Consider the following 22,634-nt stretch of genomic DNA (forward strand, 5'->3'; position numbering starts at 1 on the left):
TTGGAAGAAGGTCGAATGGTGGTACACATGGACCCGGGCGGGCATCAATACACAATGACTTTAGCTAAAGTAAGGTTATTCAATTGGTCATCAACACTTGATTAAAAGTAATAATAATGATTGATTGGGAAGTGTATGTGTTAGTGTGTATATGTTTGATTGACAATCATAAGGTTTCCAACACACCACCGCCATCATGGTGATTAAGGGTGAATTGCCACCTTTTCCCCCATGATCAATCAAAAGAAGAGTTAAGGGGGGTTTGATCGAAGTGACATTGTCTTGTGTGAGATTGAATTGAATTCGAAATTGGGGTATTGACACTTGTGCCATCACAATCTGAACCATTCGTATTACTTACTTACTTATTTAAATTCTATCTGTCTATCTATCTCTCACTTATATATATATATACTAACTACACAGTAATAATAATAATAATGGCAACAACAACATCGACCAATCATAATATTAAGGTTAGCAAAGTGGACATGTCCACTAATGACATTGAGTATAACTATGACTTTGATCCAAATGTCAAGTTTAAGGATTACATCAACAAAGGTATGTCTGTCAGTCAGCTCATACATGCTCAAGTCCAATCACGTGACCTCTAACTCAATCATCATCATCCAAAAGGTGCTGAGAACTACAAGTCAATCAATAATAGATGGAAGACTACACAATCTTCATCATCAACATCATCGACTACATCATCAAACATGAATACAACATCAACTTCAACATCAACAACAACATCAAGTGTCAACAACAACAACCGTAGTAATGTCAACATCAACAATAACAGTAGTAGTAGCAGCAATAATAGCAATAGAAATAACAATAGAATGGATTATATTAATAGTGATAGTGTAGATGCTATACAAGTGATTGATGAACTACTACACAAGAATGGACTGTTCTCAAAGAGAGTGCCACTGCCTGACCTGGTATCAATACTGGTCGAGGAATGGGAGACTGAGGAGGCTGCACTCTAAGTCATGTCTCATTACATTATTTATTCATTCAATCATTCAATCAATCATTCAATCAATCGACCAAGGCCGATGTACATTCAATCATACATTACACCTGGATGGAGCACAATCTCCTTCTTCCTTCCATCTATAGTCATTCATTCAGCCGCGCCGCACGAACAGCTTATCGACATTAAATAATACTTTGCATCCTTGTCACTGAGACAGGGGACAGACAGACAAACAGACAGACAGGCTTCGTTAATCACACCTCTAACAATACAGTACAATTGTTTGTTTATTGAGTGCCAGCGCTGACACCAAGCAGGAACAATAATGATGGCGTTCTGCTTCCCTCTGTGACCCACTCGTCGCGACTGATTGTGCTGCTCTTGTCAGCGTCGATCTTTTGGAATAGAGCACGGACAAAGTGGTCCAGGTCCTTCTCGGGCTTGCCCAACGACTTTCCAATCTGGATGATTAGACGGATGAGCTGGTCGATCTCGACCTTCTCCAGAGTGCCACTCTTGTCACGATCAAACACGTCGAATAACAAGTTGAGCTTCTCCTCCTTTGATCCATGTCCAATGACACCAATGGCCACGGACAACTCCTTAAAGTCGATAGTTCCACTCCTGTCCGTGTCAAACGCGTTGAACAGGTCTGACATACGTTGCTCTGGGAAGTTTGGCAATCTAACCTTTAACAAACTGATGAACTCTGAGTTGAGTTGAATGATTGAGTGAGTGAGTGAATGATCAAGGTTGATTGATTGATGGACCACCAATCACATACCAGTGCGCTCCAATGCTCCACTGCCATCCTTGTCAAACTTCTTGAACTCTTCAAAGAGCTTAGCAACCTCTCCCTTTGACAAGTTGGTCTGTTGTGACATGTATGCCAAATCGGCATCAGTCAACTTTGATGATCCACTTCCCATTTAAATAATAATTTTGGTAATAGTAATAGTAACTGTATTAAGAATTAATGATTGTGAACACTTTGATTGTATCATCGCGATAATAGTGAGGTGCCTCCTGGCCTGATTGATTGTCTGGTTGATTGACACCAAAAATTAATATCTACTTATCTTTGATCGATCAAAAACAATCCAAAAATAAGTTCAATGTTTCAAAGAATGGGCATGCCATCGGAGAAGAGTCTCTCTTGACATTAATCACTCAAAGTGGGAATTGTGTTGGTATGTATTGATACAGGTACTGTATCATTACCCATATTAAATCTTTTTGATTCATTAGTACCTATCTGTTATCAATAATAATCTTCTCTTTTTTGAAAGTTACGTCAGGACCATCATTGATGTCAATTGATCAAGTTTCACTAGTCGATCGTTTTCAGAGCATGTTCAGCTTATTTTGTTTTGTTTTTTTTTTTGTCATTCACACACATCATGAGGTGAAGAGCAAAGCGCGTTTATTCATCTGATATCAACAAACAACACCAAACCAATCATTCAAACATTCAATCAACATAATTGTTGAGAGTAGTTATATTTATATATCTCTCTCTCTTATCTCTATCCATATATCTCTGTTTTTGGAACACAGTGGTATTGGTAGTCGACTGTATCAAACAATCAAACAAACAATCATCGCGATCAAATTGGATCACTCAAGGACAGTCCAATCGACAGATTATCAGAACACAACAGACAATCAAACACACATATACATCAGATACATACATCTAAGCCATGTCTGAATCTATGCAGCTTGACGATGTCGCCAAGCAGCAAGAGAAGGGTATGTCTCACTCACTCACTCACTCACTCATACAATCAAACAAAGTAATGAAGATCCAATACTAATCAATCAATCACATATTCAAATACCGACATAAACAGCAAAGAAATGGTTACAGCTAAACAATAAAAGATATAGCGAGAAGCGAAAGTTTGGCTATGTCGAACCACAGAAGGAGGACATGCCCCCATCACATCTGCGCAAGATCGTCAAGGATCATGGCGACATGTCAAACAAGAAGTTCAGACACGACAAGCGTGTCTACTTGGGCGCGCTCAAGTACATCCCGCACGCCATCTTCAAGCTGCTGGAGAACATGCCCATGCCCTGGGAGCAGGTCAGGAACGTCAAGGTGCTCTACCACATCACGGGCGCCATCACATTTGTCAACGAGATACCGCTGGTGATCGAGCCAGTCTACCTGGCGCAGTGGGGCAGCATGTGGGTGACGATGAAGCGCGAGAAGCGTGATCGTAAGCATTTCAAGCGTATCAAGTTCCCGCTGTTTGATGACGAGGAGCCTCCCCTCGACTACGCCGAGAACATCCTCGACGAGGAGGTTGAGTACTCCATCCAAATGGACCTGGAAGAAGACGACGATGCCGCTGTCATCGACTGGTTCTATGACAACAAACCATTACTCAATACCAAGCATATCAATGGACCTTCATACAAGTAAGTGATTGGATGGACCATGATGATTGATTGATTGATTGATTGACTAACATTCCTCAACTACATGTTATAGGAAGTGGAAATTGGACTTGCCAATCATGTCGACATTGTTCCGTTTGGCCTCACCATTGTTGAGCGATCTGACGGATCCAAACTACTTCTATCTGTTTGATGACAAGTCATTCTTCACGGCCAAGGCATTGAATATGGCCATCCCAGGTGGACCCAAGTTCGAACCACTGTTCCGCGATATGGACGACGGCGACGAGGACTGGAACGAGTTCAACGACATCAACAAGATCATCATCCGCCACAAGATCAGAACAGAGTACAAGGTGGCCTTCCCCTACCTCTACAACAGCAGACCGCGCAAGGTTGCCATCCCCTTCTACCACGCGCCCAACATATGTTACGCCAAGTCGGACAACCCCGACCTGCCAGGCTTCTACTTTGATCCGGTGCTGCTGCATCCAATCCCCTCGTACAAGACCGATCGCACGACGGCCTCTCCGTACGGTGACGACGACGATGACTTTGTGCTGCCCGACGACGTCGAGCCACTTCTGCCAGACACAGAGATGGACACAGTGGACACGCCTGCAGGCATTCGCCTGTACTGGGCACCCAAGCCATTCAATCAGCGATCGGGACTCACTCGCCGTGCACAGGACGTGCCAATCGTCCAGGCGTGGTACAAGGAGCACTGTCCCCAGGCACACCCAGTCAAGGTGCGTGTCTCCTACCAGAAGCTGCTCAAGTGCTACGTGCTCAACAAGCTGCACCATCGCCCACCCAAGTCGCTCAACAAGAAGTACTTGTTCCGCTCGCTCAAGTCCACCAAGTACTTCCAGTCGACCGAGATTGACTGGGTCGAGGCCGGTCTTCAGATCTGTCGCCAGGGCTACAACATGCTCAACCTGCTCATTCACAGAAAGAACTTGAACTACCTGCATCTGGACTACAACTTCTATCTCAAGCCCATCAAGACACTGACGACCAAGGAGCGCAAGAAGTCGCGTTTCGGTAACGCCTTCCATTTGTGTCTGGCTGCCGGCACTCCAGTGTCGCTGAGCTCAGGCATTTCTTGTCCAATCGAGAGCATCGTGGCAGGTGATCGCCTGCAATCATGGGCAACACTGCCTTTCGAGTCGACGACTGAAAAGAAAGTGTGCTACGAAGGTGTGGCGAGTGCCGCATTCCAAGTTCACGCTGAGCCACAGGCCGTCGTGCGCATCCACGGCTGGGACGGCTCCACTCTTACATGCACTCCAACACATCCAGTGCTGGCCATTAGCAAGGAGGATAAGGAGCCACAGTGGATCCCAGCTGGAGATGTCACCTCTGAACACTCCATCATATGTTCTGCCATTGGCACAGTGCTTGACGATCCCATTGCCGATTCAGCGTCAACCTACACGCTCGCTGGCTGGGGCCTTGCTACTCACAGATCGCACGTTCTGGCCTTTGCCCGCATACTTGGCGCTGCTCTCTCAGAAGGCAGCTCTCTCGCACACCACATGGATGTTCAGCAAGCGCAGGCTGATGTTCAGCTTCTTACAGGTCAAACAGGATCAGCGCGATACAGTGAGAATACATCGATCTGGAATCTAGATCTGCCAGCCACCCTCAAGAATGCCCTTGCTGGAGCATGCAAGACAGCATCTGCTCAAGTTGTGCCCGATGTCATTCGCGCTGCACCATCGTCTGTACAACGTGAATTCCTTGCCGCCTGGTGGGGCAGTGTTGGAGCGTCACCACGTTTGGTTGGCGATGGCTACCCAGTTGTTCCACTGTCGCTCCATTCACTTCGTGTTGCAAGCATTGACAATGACAAAATGGAGAAGGCGCAACACTTGGAGTCTTTCAAGTGGATGGCTGGATGTCTGCGAGATCATTTCGGAGTTCAATCTACCGTCGTTGAGTCGTATGCCGCCTCTGTCGAGAACAGGCCAGGCGTATTCCCCGTTGATCCATTGACCGCAACAGTCTTGACGACTCTGGAGCAGTGGATGCATCTCGCGCTGCGTCACTTTAGCGACAGATCCTTTACCAAAGAGACCCTGTACGAGCACATGCAGGACCAATGTGGAGACCTCATCACACAATCACAAGTCCAGCGCCAATTGAACCAGCTAGTGGATGCTGGTGTTGTGAAGAAGGATGCGACCTTGTACAGTGTTGTGGAGTCCTTGCCAGCAGTTCATATAACAGAGACGACAGTAGTCAAGCAATACTACCATCGCGTAGGATTGCGTCTACACAATCAATCCATCGAAACATTTGCCTCCTCAATTGGAGTCCGATATTGCTTGGAGAAGGCTAGTCGATGGGAGCTTGCTCGCCGATGGTACTCATACCGCCGCCTACTGCAACATCAACGATGGTCATTCATCAACACAGCACTGCAACAGTACATCGATACCCACCCAGACTTCCCCGACATGCGCGGACAAACTCTACACGATAGCATCGAGTTCCCCAAGCCTCTCAACCGTCAAAGAGATTCCATCGAGTCATGTGTGCAATTCGCCACCGAGAGACTGAAGCAACAGTTCGCCTTCGTGCTTCCAGAGGCACCAGTAGACCGTGTGGTCATCAATCAGTATCTCCATGGACGAGTACAATTCGTTGCACTCGACAAGGTCAACGATGCAACATTCCAATTCCCCAAGGCCCTCAACCTGCGCGAGTTTGCCGAATTGGTTGACCTTCCATTTGGCCAATGCACCACCCAGCTCTATCTGCCCGTGCTCTGTGTCGAGGAGCTCGCCGAGAAGGTCATGGTGTACGACATCACGGTCCCCGAGCACGAGAACTTTGTCGCTGCCGGCTTCGTTGTCCACAACTGCCGAGAGATCCTTCGCATGACCAAGCTGGTGGTGGATACACACGTCAAGTACCGCCTGGGTGCGGCTGAGGCCTTCCAGTTGGCCGATGGTCTGCAGTACCTATTCAGTCACATCGGTCTCCTGACCGGTATGTTCCGTTACAAGTACCGTCTGATGCGCCAGATCCGTATGTGCAAGGATCTCAAGCATCTGATCTACTACCGCTTCAACACAGGTCCCGTTGGCAAGGGTCCAGGATGTGGATTCTGGGCGCCAATGTGGCGTGTGTGGCTGTTCTTCCTTAGAGGCATTGTGCCACTACTCGAGCGCTGGCTCGGCAATCTGCTGGCGCGTCAGTTCGAGGGTCGCCAGACCAAGGGCAACGCCAAGACCGTGACCAAGCAGCGTGTCGAGTCTCACTACGACTACGAGCTGCGTGCCGCCGTCATGCACGACATCCTGGACATGATGCCAGAGGGTGTCAAGGCAAGCAAGGCCCGCACGATCCTGCAGCATCTCAGTGAGGCATGGCGCTGCTGGAAGGCCAACATCCCATGGAAGGTGCCCGGCATGCCCATCCCCATCGAGAACATGATTCTTCGTTACGTGAAGAACAAGGCAGACTGGTGGACCAACGTGGCTCACTACAACCGAGAGCGTATTAGACGTGGCGCCACTGTCGACAAGACAGTCTGCAAGAAGAACCTTGGACGTCTCACGCGTCTATGGCTCAAGGCGGAGCAGGAGCGTCAACACAACTACCTCAAGGACGGCCCATACGTGTCGGCCGAGGAAGGTGTGGCCATCTACACAACCACTGTTCACTGGCTCGAGAAGCGCAGATTCTCTTCCATTCCCTTCCCCCAAACAAGCTACAAGCACGACATCAAGATCCTCACACTGGCGCTCGAGCGTCTGAAGGAGGCCTACAGTGTGGCCTCGCGACTCAATCAATCACAGCGCGAGGAGCTCGTGCTCGTCGAACAGGCCTACGAGAACCCTCACGAGGCACTGGTGCGCATCAAGCGCCATCTCTTGTCGCAGCGTACGTTCAAGGAGGTGGGCATCGAGTTCATGGACATGTACACACATCTGATCCCCGTCTACGACGTGGAGCCCTTTGAGAAGATCACCGACTCCTACCTGGACCAGTACCTCTGGTACGAGGCCGACAAGCGACAGCTGTTCCCCAACTGGGTCAAGCCATCTGACAACGAGCCACCCCCCGTCCTGCTGCACAAGTGGTGCCAGGGCATCAACAACCTGGACGGCATCTGGGAGACGGCCGACGGACAGTGCGTCGTGATGATGGAGACCCAGCTCAGCAAGGTCTACGAGAAGATCGATCTCACGCTGCTCAACAGACTGCTGCGTCTCATTGTCGATCAGAACCTTGCAGACTACATGTCTGGCAAGAACAACATTGTGATCAACTACAAGGACATGAACCACACCAACTCGTACGGTCTGATACGTGGCCTCCAGTTTGCTTCGTTCATCTTCCAGTTCTACGGCCTGGTGCTCGACCTGCTCATCCTCGGCCTGAACCGCGCGTTCGAGATGGCCGGTCCACCCAACCTACCCAACGCCTTCCTCACATACAAGGACGTCGAGACGGAGACCAGCCACCCCATCCGTCTGTACTCTCGCTACGTGGACCGCATCCACATCCTGCTCAAGTTCTCGCACGACGAGGCGCGTGAGCTGATCCAGAAGTACATGTCCGAGCATCCCGACCCCAACAACGAGAACGTCGTGGGCTACAACAACAAGAAGTGCTGGCCACGCGACTGCCGCATGCGACTGATGAAGCACGACGTCAACTTGGGACGCGCCGTCTTTTGGAACATCAAGAACCGTCTGCCACGCTCGCTCACCACCATCGAGTGGGAGGAGTCGTTCGTCTCGGTGTACAGCCGCGACAACCCCAACCTCCTCTTCAGTATGGTCGGCTTTGAGGTGCGTATCCTGCCCAAGATCCGCACTCAGAACGAACAGCTCATCCCCAAGGACAGCGTGTGGAGCCTCCAGAACATGAACACTCGTGAGCGCACGGCTCAGGCATTCCTTCGCGTGGACAAGGACTCGATGGACCGCTTCGAGAACCGCATCAGGATGATCTTGATGGCGTCTGGCTCGACCACCTTCACCAAGATTGTCAACAAGTGGAACACGGCACTCATTGGTCTGATGACATACTACCGTGAGGCAGTTGTAGTGACGCGCGAGATGCTCGACATCCTCGTGCGCTGCGAGAACAAGATCCAGACCAGAGTCAAGATTGGATTGAACTCCAAGATGCCCAACAGGTTCCCGCCTGTAGTCTTCTATTGTCCAAAAGAGCTCGGGGGCCTCGGCATGCTCAGCATGGGCCATGTGCTCATCCCTCAGTCCGACCTGCGTTACTCGCGCCAGACCGACTCTGGCATCACTCACTTCACCTCAGGTATGAGCCACGACGAGGACCAGCTCATTCCCAACCTGTACAGATACCTCCAGCCTTGGGAGCAGGAGATCAAGGACTCGCAGCGTGTGTGGGCAGAGTACGCGCTCAAGTACGAAGAGGCCAAGTCGCAGAACAAGAACCTCTCGATCGAGGATCTCGAGGACAGCTGGGACCGTGGTATCCCCCGTATCAACACACTGTTCAGCAAGTCCAGACACACACTCGCCTACGACAAGGGATGGCGTGTGAGGACCGATTGGAAGCAGTACAATCTGATGAAGTCAAACACATTCGCATGGACCAATCAGAGACACGATGGAAAATTGTGGAACCTGAACAACTACCGCACTGATATGATCCAATCGCTGGGTGGAGTCGAAGGCATTCTCGAGCACACACTGTTCAAGGGCACGTACTTCCCCACATGGGAGGGTCTCTTCTGGGAGAAGGCATGCTTCTCCGCATCTACAAGTCTCATGGCTTTTGATGGACAACAGATAATGGCATCCAACGTCAATGTTGGCACTAGGTTTATGGGCGACGATGGAACACCTCGCACAGTCCAGCACATTGTCACTGGCACCGACCGCCTGTACGAGGTCCACATCAGTGGTGTTTCAGACTTGGTTGTGACCAACAACCATATTCTTTGTTTGAAGCCATCGTCACGATTGAGTATCACGTGGGAGGAAGATCAACAAGCCTACCGTGTCTACACCTTTGACGCGGACCACAAGCTCAGCACCAAGCAGTTCACTGTGCGTGTGAATGCTGACATCCACTGCGCAAAGGAATCAACCGAGGATCAATACTTCAAGACTAGGGAGGAGGCAAAGGTCGCAGCAGAGAAGTATGCCGATGAAGTCGACAACATTGCCAAGGATACTCTGATCGAGATGACAGTGGATGAGTATGTCGCATTGCCAGAAGGAAGCAAGAAGTTGCTCATGATGTACAAACAACAAGCACATACTGGCAGCCTCAAGAGTGCCGACTGGTGTTTGTCCAGTATCGAGTCCATAACAGTCCGCGACACCCCCGAGCAGTATTATGGATTCATGGTCGATGGCAATCAGCGGTTCCTACGCGATGACTTCCTCGTCGTCCATAACTCTGGCTTTGAGGAGTCGATGAAGTACAAGAAACTGACACATGCACAGAGATCCGGTCTCAATCAGATTCCCAATCGTCGTTTCACATTGTGGTGGTCACCAACTATCAACAGGAAGAACGTCTACGTTGGATTCCAAGTTCAGCTCGATCTTACAGGCATCTTCATGCACGGCAAGATTCCAACGCTAAAGATCTCGCTCATCCAGATCTTCAGAGCGCATCTCTGGCAGAAGATCCACGAATCGATTGTCATGGATATATGGTAAGAAGGATGACGACCTCTAGATCGATCTTCCAGTCACTAACACTCTCCTCCCCGCACTCGCCACTTTACAGCCAGGTATTCGATCAAGAATTGGACAATTTGCAGATTTCCGGCGTCAACAAGGAGGCCATCCATCCAAGAAAGTCCTACAAGATGAACTCATCCTGCGCAGACGTCCTGCTGCGTGCCGCTCACAAGTGGCAGGTGTCACGTCCATCAGTGTTGCAAGACACTCGCGACACCTACGACGGCTCCACCACACAATACTGGCTGGACATCCAGCTCAAGTGGGGCGACTTTGACTCTCACGACATTGAGCGTTACAGTCGTGCCAAGTTCCTCGACTACACAATGGACCAGATGTCATTCTACCCCTCGCCCACTGGCTGTCTCATTGGCATTGACCTGTCGTACAACATCTACTCAGCGTTTGGCAACTGGTTCCCTGGTGTCAAGCCACTGGTACAGCGCGCGATGGACAAGATCATGAAGTCCAACCCTGCGATGTACGTCCTGCGTGAGCGTATTCGTAAGGGTCTGCAGCTGTACTCGTCCGAGCCCACAGAGCCCTACCTCTCCTCGCAGAACTATGGTGAGCTGTTCTCCAACAAGATCATTTGGTTCATTGATGATTCCAACGTGTACCGTGTAACGATGCATCAGACCTTTGAGGGTAACATGACTACCAAGCCCATCAACGGTGCCATCTTCATCTTCAACCCGCGCACTGGTCAACTCTTCCTCAAGATCATTCACACCGATGTGTGGCTGGGCCAGAAGCGTCTGGGTCAGCTGGCCAAGTGGAAGACAGCCGAAGAGGTGGCGGCGCTCATCCGTTCGCTGCCCGTCGAAGAGCAGCCCAAGCAGGTGGTCGTTACGCGTAAGGGTATGCTCGACCCACTGGGCGTCCATTTGCTCGACTTCCCCAACATTGTCATCCAAGGCAGTGAGCTGCAGTTGCCCTTCCAGGCATGTCTCAAGATCGAGAAGTTTGGAGACCTCATCCTCAAGGCCACCGAGCCCAAGATGGTGCTGTTCAACATATTTGACGATTGGCTCAACACAATCCCCTCGTTCACAGCCTTCCAGCGTCTCATCCTTATCCTGCGTGCGCTGCACGTCAACATTGAGCGTACCAAGATCATTCTCAAGCCCGACAAGAACACGATCACACAGCCACATCACATCTGGCCCACTCTCACCGATCAGGAGTGGATCAAGGTGGAGGTCGACCTGAAGGACCTGATCCTTGCCGACTTTGGAAAGAAGAGCAACGTCAACGTCGCCTCGCTCACTCAATCCGAGATCAGAGACATCATCCTCGGTATGGAGATCTCAGCGCCAAGCCAACAGCGCGAGGACCAGATCGCAGAGATCGATCGACAGAAGAAGGAGGCCAGTCAGCTGACCGCCGTCACTGTCAAGACGACCAACGTGCACGGCGAGGAGATCATCTCGACCGCCACCAGTCCACACGAACAAAAGGTCTTCTCCAGCAAGACCGACTGGCGTGTGCGTGCCATCTCTGCCACAAACCTACATCTGCGTACCAATCAGATCTACGTCAACTCGGACTTTGTCAAGGAGACAGGACTCACCTACGTCATCCCCAAGAACATCCTCAAGAAGTTCATCACGCTGTCCGACCTCCGTATCCAAGTCATGGGCTACATCTACGGAGTCAGTCCACCCGACAACCCCCAGGTCAAGGAGATTCGCTGTATTGTCATCGTGCCACAGTGGGGCACGCCAGTGTTTGTCAACGTGCCCAATCAGATGCCCGAGCACGAGTACCTCAAGGAGTTGGAGCCACTGGGTTGGATCCACACACAGCCCACCGAGATGACACAGATGTCACCACAGGACTGTATCACTCAGGCCAAGTTCATGTCGGACAACAAGTCATGGGACGGCGAGAAGTCAATCGTCATCTCTGTGTCTGTGTCATGGCCATGCACACTGACTGGCTACAAGATCACGCCAGCCGGCTACGAATGGGGCAAGGCCAACAAGGACTCACAGACCTACCAGGGCTACCAACCAACTCACTACGAGAAGGTCCAGATGCTGCTATCCGACAAGTTCCTTGGCTTCTACATGGTGCCAGATCGCGGCAGCTGGAACTACAACTTCATGGGAGTCAAGCACTCTGCCAGCATGACCTACGGACTCAAGCTCGACTATCCCAAGAACTTCTACGATGAAGTTCATCGACCATCACATTTCCACAATTGGACTCAGATTGCAGGAGAGTCCACAGACGACAATGAGACAGCTGATCAAGAGAACCTCTTTGAATAAACTTGTACAATGGAATGAATCCACAACCAACCTACCTTTCAATCAATAACATGGAAGTACGCCTTCCTGATTTTTTCCATTTGCATCAACATTTTATTTGTTTGATCAAACGGTCAACCCATAAACATTTTGGTCCATATGATGATAGATTACATTGAAGATTAATGACATTGAAAGGTAGTTACCTAAACATACTCTAAAGAGATTTCGCTATCATACGCAATGTATGCCCAGAGATTCTCTTACTTCGTACAAATAGCCAAATTCGCCATCAAATTACCCGTTGTTTGATTGGTAATGGACCTTGGTCTTCTTAATCATATTGGTTTGATTTATTAGAAACCTTCGGAACCCAACTCCATTCAACAACACCCCCAATCCAATCAAAGATAAACAAGTTCCCAAGTACATTACTCCTCTTTATTGATTACCTCAACACTGTTGGAATAGTTCCATACTCTGATACTACCATCCTCTGAACTACTAACTAAACGATCTTTGCTCAGGTCTATATGATTGATAGCACCTTGATGTCCAGAGAGTGTGTAGAGTGGTGGATCATCCATCTGATTCGGATCCCACACCTTAATGGTCGAGTCATTTGAAGCACTGAACATACATGATGCCTTGATTTGAAGATTATTGATTGCCTTTTGGTGACCTCTAAATACTCGATTTGGTGTCATCATGTGGAATGGTCTGGTGCCCCTCGACGGACTCGTGTCATTCAAGTCCCACGACAGTACATCATTATAGTCCGATGTGTATATTGAGTTGTTCATATACTCAATGTGATGTACAGGACATAGCAATGGCTCCTTGGTTGATGCAATCATTGATCCAGTCTTCATACACCATAGATCAATATATCCATTGTTTAGACCACTGGCAATGTTTCCATCATCCCATGTTGGCACTCTTCTTCGATCCAATGCCAAACAAGTCACTGATGAATCTGATTCAAATGTGTGAACTGGACGTGGAGTCCGCAGATCCCAAACCCTGGTAGTTTGATCCAATGATGAACTGATGATCACTCCATGACCAACCAATATTGAGTTGATTGATTGCTGATGTGATCTTAGTGAGGTGATCACTTGTGCCCTGTGAACATCCCATACTCTAACGACCTTGTCATCACCAGCACTGATCAGATGATGACCTTTGACCTCCAGAGCACGGACTGATCCACTATGTGATGACAATGTATCCATCTTTTGTCCATTGTTTACATTCCATACTCTGATGGCCGAGTCCTTGCAAGCAGCATAGACCATTTGATTCTTGAATGAGAATGTACTTGTTGCCTGCTCACTCAATATATGAGTACAACTACGATCCTTTAAGTCCCATACACGAAGTGTTCCATCTTGGCTGGTGCTAACCAAATTATCATTCCTGGACTTGGCTCTCATAATATTATTATTGCTACTGTCATCACTACCACTTGTTGTCAATTGATATTGCCAATAATTTCCTCGTCTCCATTGTTGTTTGATAATATGTCTATTGATGAATTGCTTCTTGTAGTTGGATGGAAGTGATGGGTTGTCCAATGGTGTCAACAAACATATCTTTAAGTTTGTATCCCATTGATCAAAGTTGTCCAGATATAATTGTTTCCACACTTGGTTGACCTGGCAAAGTAGATTGAATCTCCTATTCACTCTTGATAATATTTTGGCAATATCATTATAATTATTTATAAAGTTGAATATATATATTGTCAGCTCCAATGGTAACTTGGAAAACATATCTGGATAATATGACGTTGTGGATGTAGTAATAGTTGTAATAGTTGATTGAATGATTGGACTAATTTGGGAATTTTCCAACATTGGTATTATTGTGAATATCTTTGGTTGATTGGACTTGTGATCCACTCTTCTATGTTTCTTTAATATCTTATTAATTAATGATAATTGATTATTTATAAACATGATTGTTGTTGTGATTCTTCTTTGTAAATAAATAAATAAATAAATTAATATGATTGATTGAATGCCTGACAGGATATAAGGATGACACTGCCTATTCTTAAAGTATTATTATGTTATAAAGTGTGTAGTTATGTTATAAGAGTTGGAGTGTAGTGATTGAGTGAGTGAGTGGAGGTGAATAGTGGTCATTGTCAATTTATGAATGAATAGTTAGAGATAAATATCAGCAATGGTCATGTGATGGCACTGCAATGGTATTAGATAGGGGTGTGAATCACAGTGTCAGTGTTGCTGAGATATCTGTCGGGTTCGGGTTGGAGTGGTATGAGTGAGTGAACAAGAATAGACACAGACCACACACTCAGACACGGACAACACACACTTAGTGTACACCAGTGATCGATGATCTAGAACTGAAACATAAGTGATTCGTCTTCCAATGTACGTACATTGACTGATTCCCATTCATTCATATGTTGTTGTTATTATTCATTTGACTGATTGATTGGTCAAAGCAATCTTATCCATCTTACTTACATTCTACTCATTCATGTTAACATGAGTGATTGTGAGATGTGATATTGAGAGTTGACTATATGATCACTACGCACTATGAGATGAGAATGATCAATGTCAATGAGTGACCTAGTACTATCTCTGAAAGTCTAGACAGAGATCCTGCCCATTTCAATTGAATGAGTTATGGGACAAACTACTAAGTTCAATCACCCACTCTTCACATCACATCCAAGTTGTTATTGTTCCCCACTTTCACAATCCATGTAGTTGTGTTTATTAATATTAACATCATAGAGAGGTAGAGAATGGCTACAGTCGCTATACCAAAGAATGAGAAATGGGCAGAAGTACCAGAGGAGAAGGTCATTGAATATATTGTAAAGGATGATAAGGGTGCTGATGTTAGAGTAGGTGTCAAGCTGGTATTATAATTACATTCACTCAAACTGGACTAAATACTAACACTTACAAACAATAATATAGGTTATAAAGACATTCAGAGAGTATCAAGTACCTGTCAAGAGAAACAAGAGAGTGGATGAACGTAGGAAATGGGAGAAGTTTGGTGACTGTGTAGGACAGTCTGGTCTTTCCAACACATCTTCAGGTGAAGAGGTCTTCCTTACATTGTCAAGGAACATGGTTTCTGTATGTTGTCAACAATAGGGTCATTGATTGATTGATTGATTGATTGATTATGTCTCAACTAACACCCAACTACCAATCAACGCAGGATGAGGAGAAGAAGGAGACAATTGTATGCAGGAACTGCAAGAAGAATCATTTCACCTCAAAGTGTCCATACAAGGATGCTCTGGAGTTAAGTATGTCTATCATGTTAGTGAGACAAGTTGGCGTAACCAATACTAACTCACACAACAACAGCTCAACGACAGATCAAGACAGACAAGGACGAGAAGGAGGGCGGAGGTGGCGGCAAGACAGGCGATGCCAAGTACGTCCCACCATCACAGAGAGCAGGCTACAGTCCGATGGCGATGACAGAGGTACCTTCACTTATCGTTTCAAACGTTTCAGAGAATGCTACCGACAGAGATCTACGTGATTTGTTCAGTCAGTTTGGATACGTTGCCAAGGTCAACGTACCAAAGGACAACGATGGCCGTCCAAGAGGATTCGCCTACGTCACCTACAATGATATACGCGCGGCAGAAGAAGCCATCAAGAACTTAGATGGACACAGATACGACTACCTCGTACTTCAAGTTGATTTCGCCAAGAGGAGGACAAACAACTGAGCTCATTAGTCGCAGTAGGCATCAATCCAATCATTCATACAATCAATCACTCAATCATATCCTGTAATTAAATAACTAAATAACTAAACTGACAACCCTCTCTCTGTTCTCTCGTTCATTGATCAACTGCTTGATGTTGTCGTTGTTGTATTGGATTGACTGTCCACGTTCGTGTTCGCTTTCAATTGATTGTTGATGACTGCAGCCTCATTTAGTTTGGCATCGACGCCAATGTAGTGCAATGGAGGGATGACTGTTTCCACAGCGTATAAAGCAGATGCTGATGGACACATAAATGCCAACTGCCATTGAACCATTGGTTGTTCCTTTGTTGGTACTGGTGCAGACCATATTGCACCAGTGATCTGTCTCTTTGATTGTTCAAACACATAGTCATTCACTCCATACTTGCCTGAAGGATTGATTGATTGATGTATTAGTATAGCTGATCATGGACGATACTAGTGCCGCGACATATACCTTTGATGTGATAATGTACTGAGACAAACATCCTGCCTCTCAACACTTGTAACTTTGTCTTGGTAGCTTGTGTGATCTCCTCCACCTTGAACTTGAAGTGAGGTGGATGCTCCAGCCGCAGGAACTCGTCCATGTGTCCAAGTAGCGGTCCAACAGTCTTCTCGTAGTAATAATCAGTGACCATTGACTTGATTGCCTCGTTGTCCTTAGCTCCTTGATAGTTGGACAGTAGCTCGATGAATGTCAGCAGCTGTTTGCTGGTGGCGGCGACGATGTCGCCTTGCTGGCTGTCCTCAAACAGCTCCTTCCAGGGCGATCGCTTGGCGCGCAAGTAGTTGTACCAATTCTGCATTGTGACCAGGGGTCGCGAGAGCTGTGTGATCAATGTCTCTGGGTAGATGAATGAGAGGAATGGTGATGATGATATGAAGCCCAAGTATACACGATCGTCCCATGGTTGTGGCTTTGCTGCAATCATTGGTATCTCATCAAGATGTTGTTGATTGAGTGTTGTCAACACTGTCTCTTCAAATTGATTAAACAGTTCCGTTCTAAGTTGTTGTTGATCCATATCTCTAGTTGGTATTGGCTTCTTGTCATTACTTGATGTTGATTCTGATGTTGATGATGATGATGATGGTGATGGTGTTGGGTTTGTTGATGTACTATAATATCGATTGTTTGATGATGATTGAGTTGTGATCATCATTGATGATGAAGGTGATGTTGTTGTTGTACCAACAACATGTTGAACTCGCTGACATTGAAGTTGATTGAGTATTGAATATCGTGTGGCGGATGTTTGATATAGTGACAGCTTTGAACAACTGTTCAGCAGTCTAGTATTGTATAATGACTTTATCATTGTTGTTGTATCTTTCAAGTGAAGTGAATGAAGTGAGTGAATGAGTAGTGAAGGCAATCTTATCATCACTGTCTCGTCGACCTCGCGTGTCCGACAAACCCTCCCATAAATTTCCAACTTGGTGGCACGTAATGAACACGAACAAGTGGTACCACGACCACAGTTACAACAACAACAGATACAGTTACTGACATATTATTATTACTATTATTATAATAACAATCAATGAATGATTTATTAAAGAGCAAAAGATATTATGGTTGTGGGGCATTTGGTACAATTCGAGATCTTTGTTGATCCTCGACTATCATTGCGACAGGTGATGTTGGTGCTAATACAACCTCGGCATCAGCAGCAACAGGGGCATCAGCAACAGCAGCAGCAGCAGGAGCAGCAGGCTTGTGTGGCTCGTGCTCACCATTGTTTGATGTCTTGCCCTTGTTGTTTGGATTCTTCAAAGCCTCCTGTGCCTCTCGCTGACGATCGAGCATCTCCTGGGTGGTGTCTGTTGACGCACGTGATCCTGCACCCTTTGGCTGCTTCTTGAAGATGTTGTCCAGAACCCTCCTCAACTCCTCACTGTTCCTCTTGTCCTGCTCATCGTCCTGCTCGTCCTGCTCATCCTCGTCACGAGCCGCCTTGTCATCCTCCACCTGGTGCTCATTCCTTCTGGTCTTCCTCTCCTTGTCATCATAGTTGAATATGACCGAGAGTGCTTGGAGTGTCTGCTTCAAGTCAGCCAACTGTCTCAGTCTCTCTTGGTTGGTGGCAGTCGATGTTGGAAGGTCACCTGGAGTGGTTGGCGCCGGTGTCTTGGTGCTCGTGGGCGCTGCCGAGGTTTGCGGGATCACACCAATTGCACGATAGAACTTGGCATAGCAATCGACCAGGTCTTTGAAGCTGTTGATGACAGTGGTCACATTGGATGACTTTGGAAAGAATTTGTACAACATCACCAAGTCCTCACCAATCAATGTGTCCAACGTCTGTGATCTAGTCGACAACATCTTACCCAGATCAAACTTCTTATCAAAAGGACCATTATTCTTTGCACCGAATGATCTCTCACCAGTTACAAATGGAGTAACTCTAGCAATCAAATGTTCAATATCTGATACTGATGGGCATTTTGAATTCCATTCAACATCCTATTTCATTCATTGATTGATTGATCATGGATAATAATGTCAGTTGGTTGATTGTCCAACAACATGGAATCAATCCAATATGGTGTACACGAATCTTACATCAGTTTTGGCAAAGGAACCTCCAACAACAATCAAAAGAATCAGAAATATTGAACAACTTTTCCAATTCATTTATAAATATCTTTATATATATCTAAATCTAAATCTATATCTTTATAATTAATAATAATAATAATAGGTATATGTTATAATGGAAGCATCCTGTTGCCATGAGGCTAGGCTAAGGGTTGATGTGTTGCTGAATTAGAACATGGATGATGATCAATCACATGACCAAGAGTGCCTTAGATTGATTGCCATTGTAATATAGCACTGTGTGTATTACTACAACTGTTGTAGTACATGTATATTATACATGATAGCAGTGTTGATTGTCATTGATTGATTGTGATAATGGTGTGTGGGGGATGATAAATCAAAGCTGCAAACACATTGGGATGATCTGGGGTTGTTTGGGTCCCAACTAAAGTTTGGCCCGCTCACACCTCAACATCACCTTTAGGTGATCAATTAGGAAGAGGAAGCAGAACAGTCTGGACTCTACCACTGCCACTCACTCCTGATCACTTCATTAGTCAGTAACCAACACATATAATATACAATACACACACTTCACATACATTTATACAGTCGAACACAGCTCGTTCATACATACATACATGTTATTAAGAGCAATCAGATCGTTCACAAACACAGCCTCCACTACCACCAACTTGCTATTAAAGTCATCGTCAACTATAACAACAACAACAACAACACACTTGATCATTAAGAGAACAATGAGCTCATTGAATACTACTGCCAGCGCCAACCTATTCGTCCAACCTCAATGGTTGAACGAGCACCTGAACAATGTAAAGGTGATCGACGCCTCGTGGTACATGCCACACGAGAATCACAACATTCGCAAGGAGTTTGAGGAGGCCCACATCCAATCGGCCGTGCTCTTTGACATTGACGAGGTCTGCGACAAGACCGTCAACCTGCCACACAACTTGCCCTCGGTCGACTTCTTCCAGCAGGAGGTCGGCGCTCGTCTGGGCATCTCCAGCGACGACCACGTCGTCATCTACGACACTCGTGGCACCTACGTCGCGTCGGCCCGTGCCTGGTGGACCTTCCTCACCTTTGGTCACAACCCAGACAAGCTGTCCATCCTGTTTGGCGGTCTGCCCGCCTGGCAGCGTGCTGGCCTCCCAACCGTGCAGGGCAAGATCGCCCCTGCCGCACAGCCCGCCACCTACAAGGCCACATTCAACCCTTCCATGGTCAAGACTCGCGCAGACCTCGAGAACAACATGAACGACAAGAAGTACCAAGTGGTCGACGCTCGTGTCGCCGACCGCTTCTATGGCCGCGTCGACGAGCCTCGCGCTGGTCTGCGTCGTGGACACATTCCAGGCGCTCTCAACGTCCCATGGGTGGAGATTGTAAACAATGCACAGGGTGGCTACCAGGACAAGGACAAGGTGTTGGCCCTGTTCAAGACCAACGGTATTGATGTCAACAAGCCCGTGCTCACCACCTGTGGCTCTGGCACCACTGCCGCCGTCCTCACTCTTGGACTGTACTCATTCGGTTATCCACTGGCACCAATCTACGATGGATCATGGTCTGAGTGGGGCCAGGTTGGCCTGGACACTCCAGTCGAGACTGATGTTCCAAAGACCAACTAAACTTAATACACAACACCATCGATGGCATTGCTTCGATATTGGTCTTACCCAATCAATCAATCATCCCATTCAATCAATCAATCCAATCAATCAATGATATGTTGCTGCTAGCTGCTGGCTGCTGCTTGATAAATAGGTTTACTTTGATAGTGCGATCGCAAATGGCTAGAGCTGGTGGATGGTGGTCTGACCCTCCTCCTTCTTGGCTATGATTACAACGACGCCGTCTCGCTTGCCAACGGTGGACGAGGCGATGGGCGATGACAACTTGATCACCTTGTAAAAGTTTCCCTCCTGGATGTCCTGCTGCGTGCAGCCGTGCAGGCCGATGTTGGGCACCAGGATCTCGGTGCCGTTCGGAATCTGGATGGTGTCGGGCAGCGAGATGGTGCCCTCCAGCGTGATGTCCATCTGGTTGACGGTGATGCGCAGCGCGTTGGGCTTGTAGAAGGGTATGAAGGCGTAGATTATATAGCTGTCGTTGGTTTCCGTTACATTTACAGGGAGGTTGATTCGATTCATCAGATTGGTCATCATCAATGAGTTGTTGATGTTGTTGGAGTAGTTGATGTTGATACCCATAGAGTTGGTGGTATTATTAATGTTACTGTTATTGGTATTGTTGTTGTTGATACTGTTGTTTGTTGTAGATGTTAAGTTGTTGTTGTTGTTGTTGTTGGAGTTGGTGTTGTTGCTTGAACTTCCAATAGCATTGTTGCTGCTTATCTCTGTCAAGTTGATGACAGTCCTTGTCCTGGACTGATTGGACTTTTGGTCTTTCAGCTCAGTCTCCCATTTGTAGAGGTTATCCATTGTGTACATGTATTCAGGATGCTGAGTGATGTAGTTGCTGTCGCCACTGGGCAAATCATCCACATTGATAAACTCAAGGAATGGAAGCAATGTGGCATACTTGATACATGTGAGGAATGCTATAATGTCATGTCAGTTGATGTTAAACTATGTTGATCTACACTCTCAAGGTAAGGCAACAACAACATACCATCTTGTAGCCCAACGTCCTGTCCATTGGAGATGTCATGGTTCTTCTTCCTCTTCCTCTTCTTTGAGTCTACCTTGGAGGACAGTCGCTCATTCTCTGTCAGACTGATATATTCGCGAATGGCATCCTGTGTGATTGAGTGAGAGGAGAATGAGTGATTGAGTGATTGAGCGATTGAGTGATAGAGTGATAGAGTCAACTTACATCGTTAAGATGTTGGTAGATGAATGTGTATACAGCACCACAGAGGTTGGCCATGTCATTGGGTTGCTTGTATCGCTTGTCCAGGTCAACCCTGTTGGTGTAGAGCGCAAGGACGAGCGTGCGCCTGATCACGGGTGTCTTGAGCGTGGGCACGACACGGAAGTAGAAGCTGAGGAAGGCTAATGCCTCCTTTTTCTTGTCCTCCTGGCCACGCTCAGTGATCGGTCGCAGGTTCTGATGCTGCTGAATGATCTGCTGTGTTGATATCTGGCCGGGCAGGAAGTTGATCTTTGTGAGCAAGTGCGTGGGCAGGGGTGGCGGGGTCGGTGGCAGCGACTGCATGACGCCGTCGTCTCCATCGTTGGATGCGCCGCCATCGTCCACCTGTGGGTTGGTCCTAATAATCTCGCTCAGCTGATTGGACATGGTGCTGAGCAGTGTGCCCGTGCTCTCTTGCAGATCGTTGATGCCACTGTGCTGCACCTGCAGATGGAATGGCTGGTGATGCAATGCCGTGCCATTGGTCAGGTAGTCAGTCGACGAATGGACATCATCAGTCATATCCAATGTAATATGTTGATTATGATCAATTGCTACACCATAGTGTTGCTGTTGTTGCTGTTGCTGTTGTTGAAGGTCATTGTTGTAGACTTGAGTTGGTCTCATATGTTGTTGTTGTTGATGTTGTTGAAGATGTTGTTGTTGCTGTTGATGTTGAAGTTGTTGTTGATGTTGTTGATTGATTGCATATGATGTATATGATGAATGATCGGTGTGTGAGCCACTGGTTACATGTGATGGATCAATGTACATCAACAGCTGATCACCACCTGAGCCATCCACTTCATCATGTGCACTATCTAAATAGGACGTAGTATTGTCGTCCTCCAAAGAAGATGACATTTCCTTATGTTGTTGTTGTTGTTGTTGTTATTGTTTATATTTGTATAAATATTGATTGATTGAATGGTTGAATGAATGATTGATTAAAAGATAGGGATGGAACCATCAACTCAAAGGAACACACTCAATTCAAAAAAATCAAAAGGAAAACAAATTCAAATAAATACATCAGGTCCTTGTTGTTTTTGCTGCTGATTGGTCAACGTGGG

General features: G+C 47.0%; 9 protein-coding genes across 9 annotated transcripts; 4 read left to right on the top strand and 5 right to left on the bottom strand.

The window, feature by feature from the left end:
* Positions 1-491: 491 nt before the first annotated feature.
* Positions 492-998, top strand: SAMD00019534_067270 (hypothetical protein; the record flags this gene model as incomplete). Its single annotated transcript, XM_012897839.1, has 2 exons — positions 492-564; positions 640-998. The coding sequence occupies 2 exons, from the start codon at positions 492-494 to the stop codon at positions 996-998; spliced, it is 432 nt and encodes a 143-aa protein (XP_012753293.1).
* A 277-nt stretch (positions 999-1,275) lies between these two features.
* SAMD00019534_067280 (hypothetical protein) lies at positions 1,276-1,917 on the bottom strand (the record flags this gene model as incomplete). The annotated part of the gene is made up of 2 exons (XM_012897840.1): positions 1,276-1,697; positions 1,773-1,917. 2 exons carry the CDS (start codon positions 1,915-1,917, stop codon positions 1,276-1,278), a joined length of 567 nt encoding a protein of 188 aa, XP_012753294.1.
* A 774-nt stretch (positions 1,918-2,691) lies between these two features.
* SAMD00019534_067290 (hypothetical protein) lies at positions 2,692-12,368 on the top strand (the record flags this gene model as incomplete). Its single annotated transcript, XM_012897841.1, has 4 exons — positions 2,692-2,740; positions 2,842-3,415; positions 3,489-10,064; positions 10,139-12,368. 4 exons carry the CDS (start codon positions 2,692-2,694, stop codon positions 12,366-12,368), a joined length of 9,429 nt encoding a protein of 3,142 aa, XP_012753295.1.
* A 410-nt stretch (positions 12,369-12,778) lies between these two features.
* On the bottom strand, positions 12,779-13,645 carry SAMD00019534_067300 (hypothetical protein; the record flags this gene model as incomplete). The annotated part of the gene is made up of 2 exons (XM_012897842.1): positions 12,779-12,894; positions 12,988-13,645. The coding sequence occupies 2 exons, from the start codon at positions 13,643-13,645 to the stop codon at positions 12,779-12,781; spliced, it is 774 nt and encodes a 257-aa protein (XP_012753296.1).
* A 1,487-nt stretch (positions 13,646-15,132) lies between these two features.
* SAMD00019534_067310 (hypothetical protein) lies at positions 15,133-16,086 on the top strand (the record flags this gene model as incomplete). Its single annotated transcript, XM_012897843.1, has 4 exons — positions 15,133-15,234; positions 15,311-15,475; positions 15,561-15,651; positions 15,713-16,086. The coding sequence occupies 4 exons, from the start codon at positions 15,133-15,135 to the stop codon at positions 16,084-16,086; spliced, it is 732 nt and encodes a 243-aa protein (XP_012753297.1).
* A 122-nt stretch (positions 16,087-16,208) lies between these two features.
* On the bottom strand, positions 16,209-17,275 carry SAMD00019534_067320 (hypothetical protein; the record flags this gene model as incomplete). The annotated part of the gene is made up of 2 exons (XM_012897844.1): positions 16,209-16,498; positions 16,567-17,275. The coding sequence occupies 2 exons, from the start codon at positions 17,273-17,275 to the stop codon at positions 16,209-16,211; spliced, it is 999 nt and encodes a 332-aa protein (XP_012753298.1).
* A 410-nt stretch (positions 17,276-17,685) lies between these two features.
* On the bottom strand, positions 17,686-18,750 carry SAMD00019534_067330 (hypothetical protein; the record flags this gene model as incomplete). Its single annotated transcript, XM_012897845.1, has 2 exons — positions 17,686-18,579; positions 18,679-18,750. The coding sequence occupies 2 exons, from the start codon at positions 18,748-18,750 to the stop codon at positions 17,686-17,688; spliced, it is 966 nt and encodes a 321-aa protein (XP_012753299.1).
* A 548-nt stretch (positions 18,751-19,298) lies between these two features.
* On the top strand, positions 19,299-20,312 carry SAMD00019534_067340 (hypothetical protein; the record flags this gene model as incomplete). Its single annotated transcript, XM_012897846.1, has 1 exon — positions 19,299-20,312. A coding segment is annotated over one exon (1,014 nt), but the record flags the coding sequence as incomplete, so codon positions are not given.
* Positions 20,313-20,480: 168 nt separating this feature from the next.
* On the bottom strand, positions 20,481-22,425 carry SAMD00019534_067350 (hypothetical protein; the record flags this gene model as incomplete). The annotated part of the gene is made up of 3 exons (XM_012897847.1): positions 20,481-21,247; positions 21,319-21,445; positions 21,523-22,425. 3 exons carry the CDS (start codon positions 22,423-22,425, stop codon positions 20,481-20,483), a joined length of 1,797 nt encoding a protein of 598 aa, XP_012753301.1.
* Between the last annotated feature and the right edge of the window lie 209 nt (positions 22,426-22,634).

This window comes from Acytostelium subglobosum, assembly GCF_000787575.1.
Source record: "Acytostelium subglobosum LB1 DNA, scaffold: scaffold13, whole genome shotgun sequence".
NCBI lineage: Eukaryota > Evosea > Eumycetozoa > Acytosteliales > Acytosteliaceae > Acytostelium > Acytostelium subglobosum.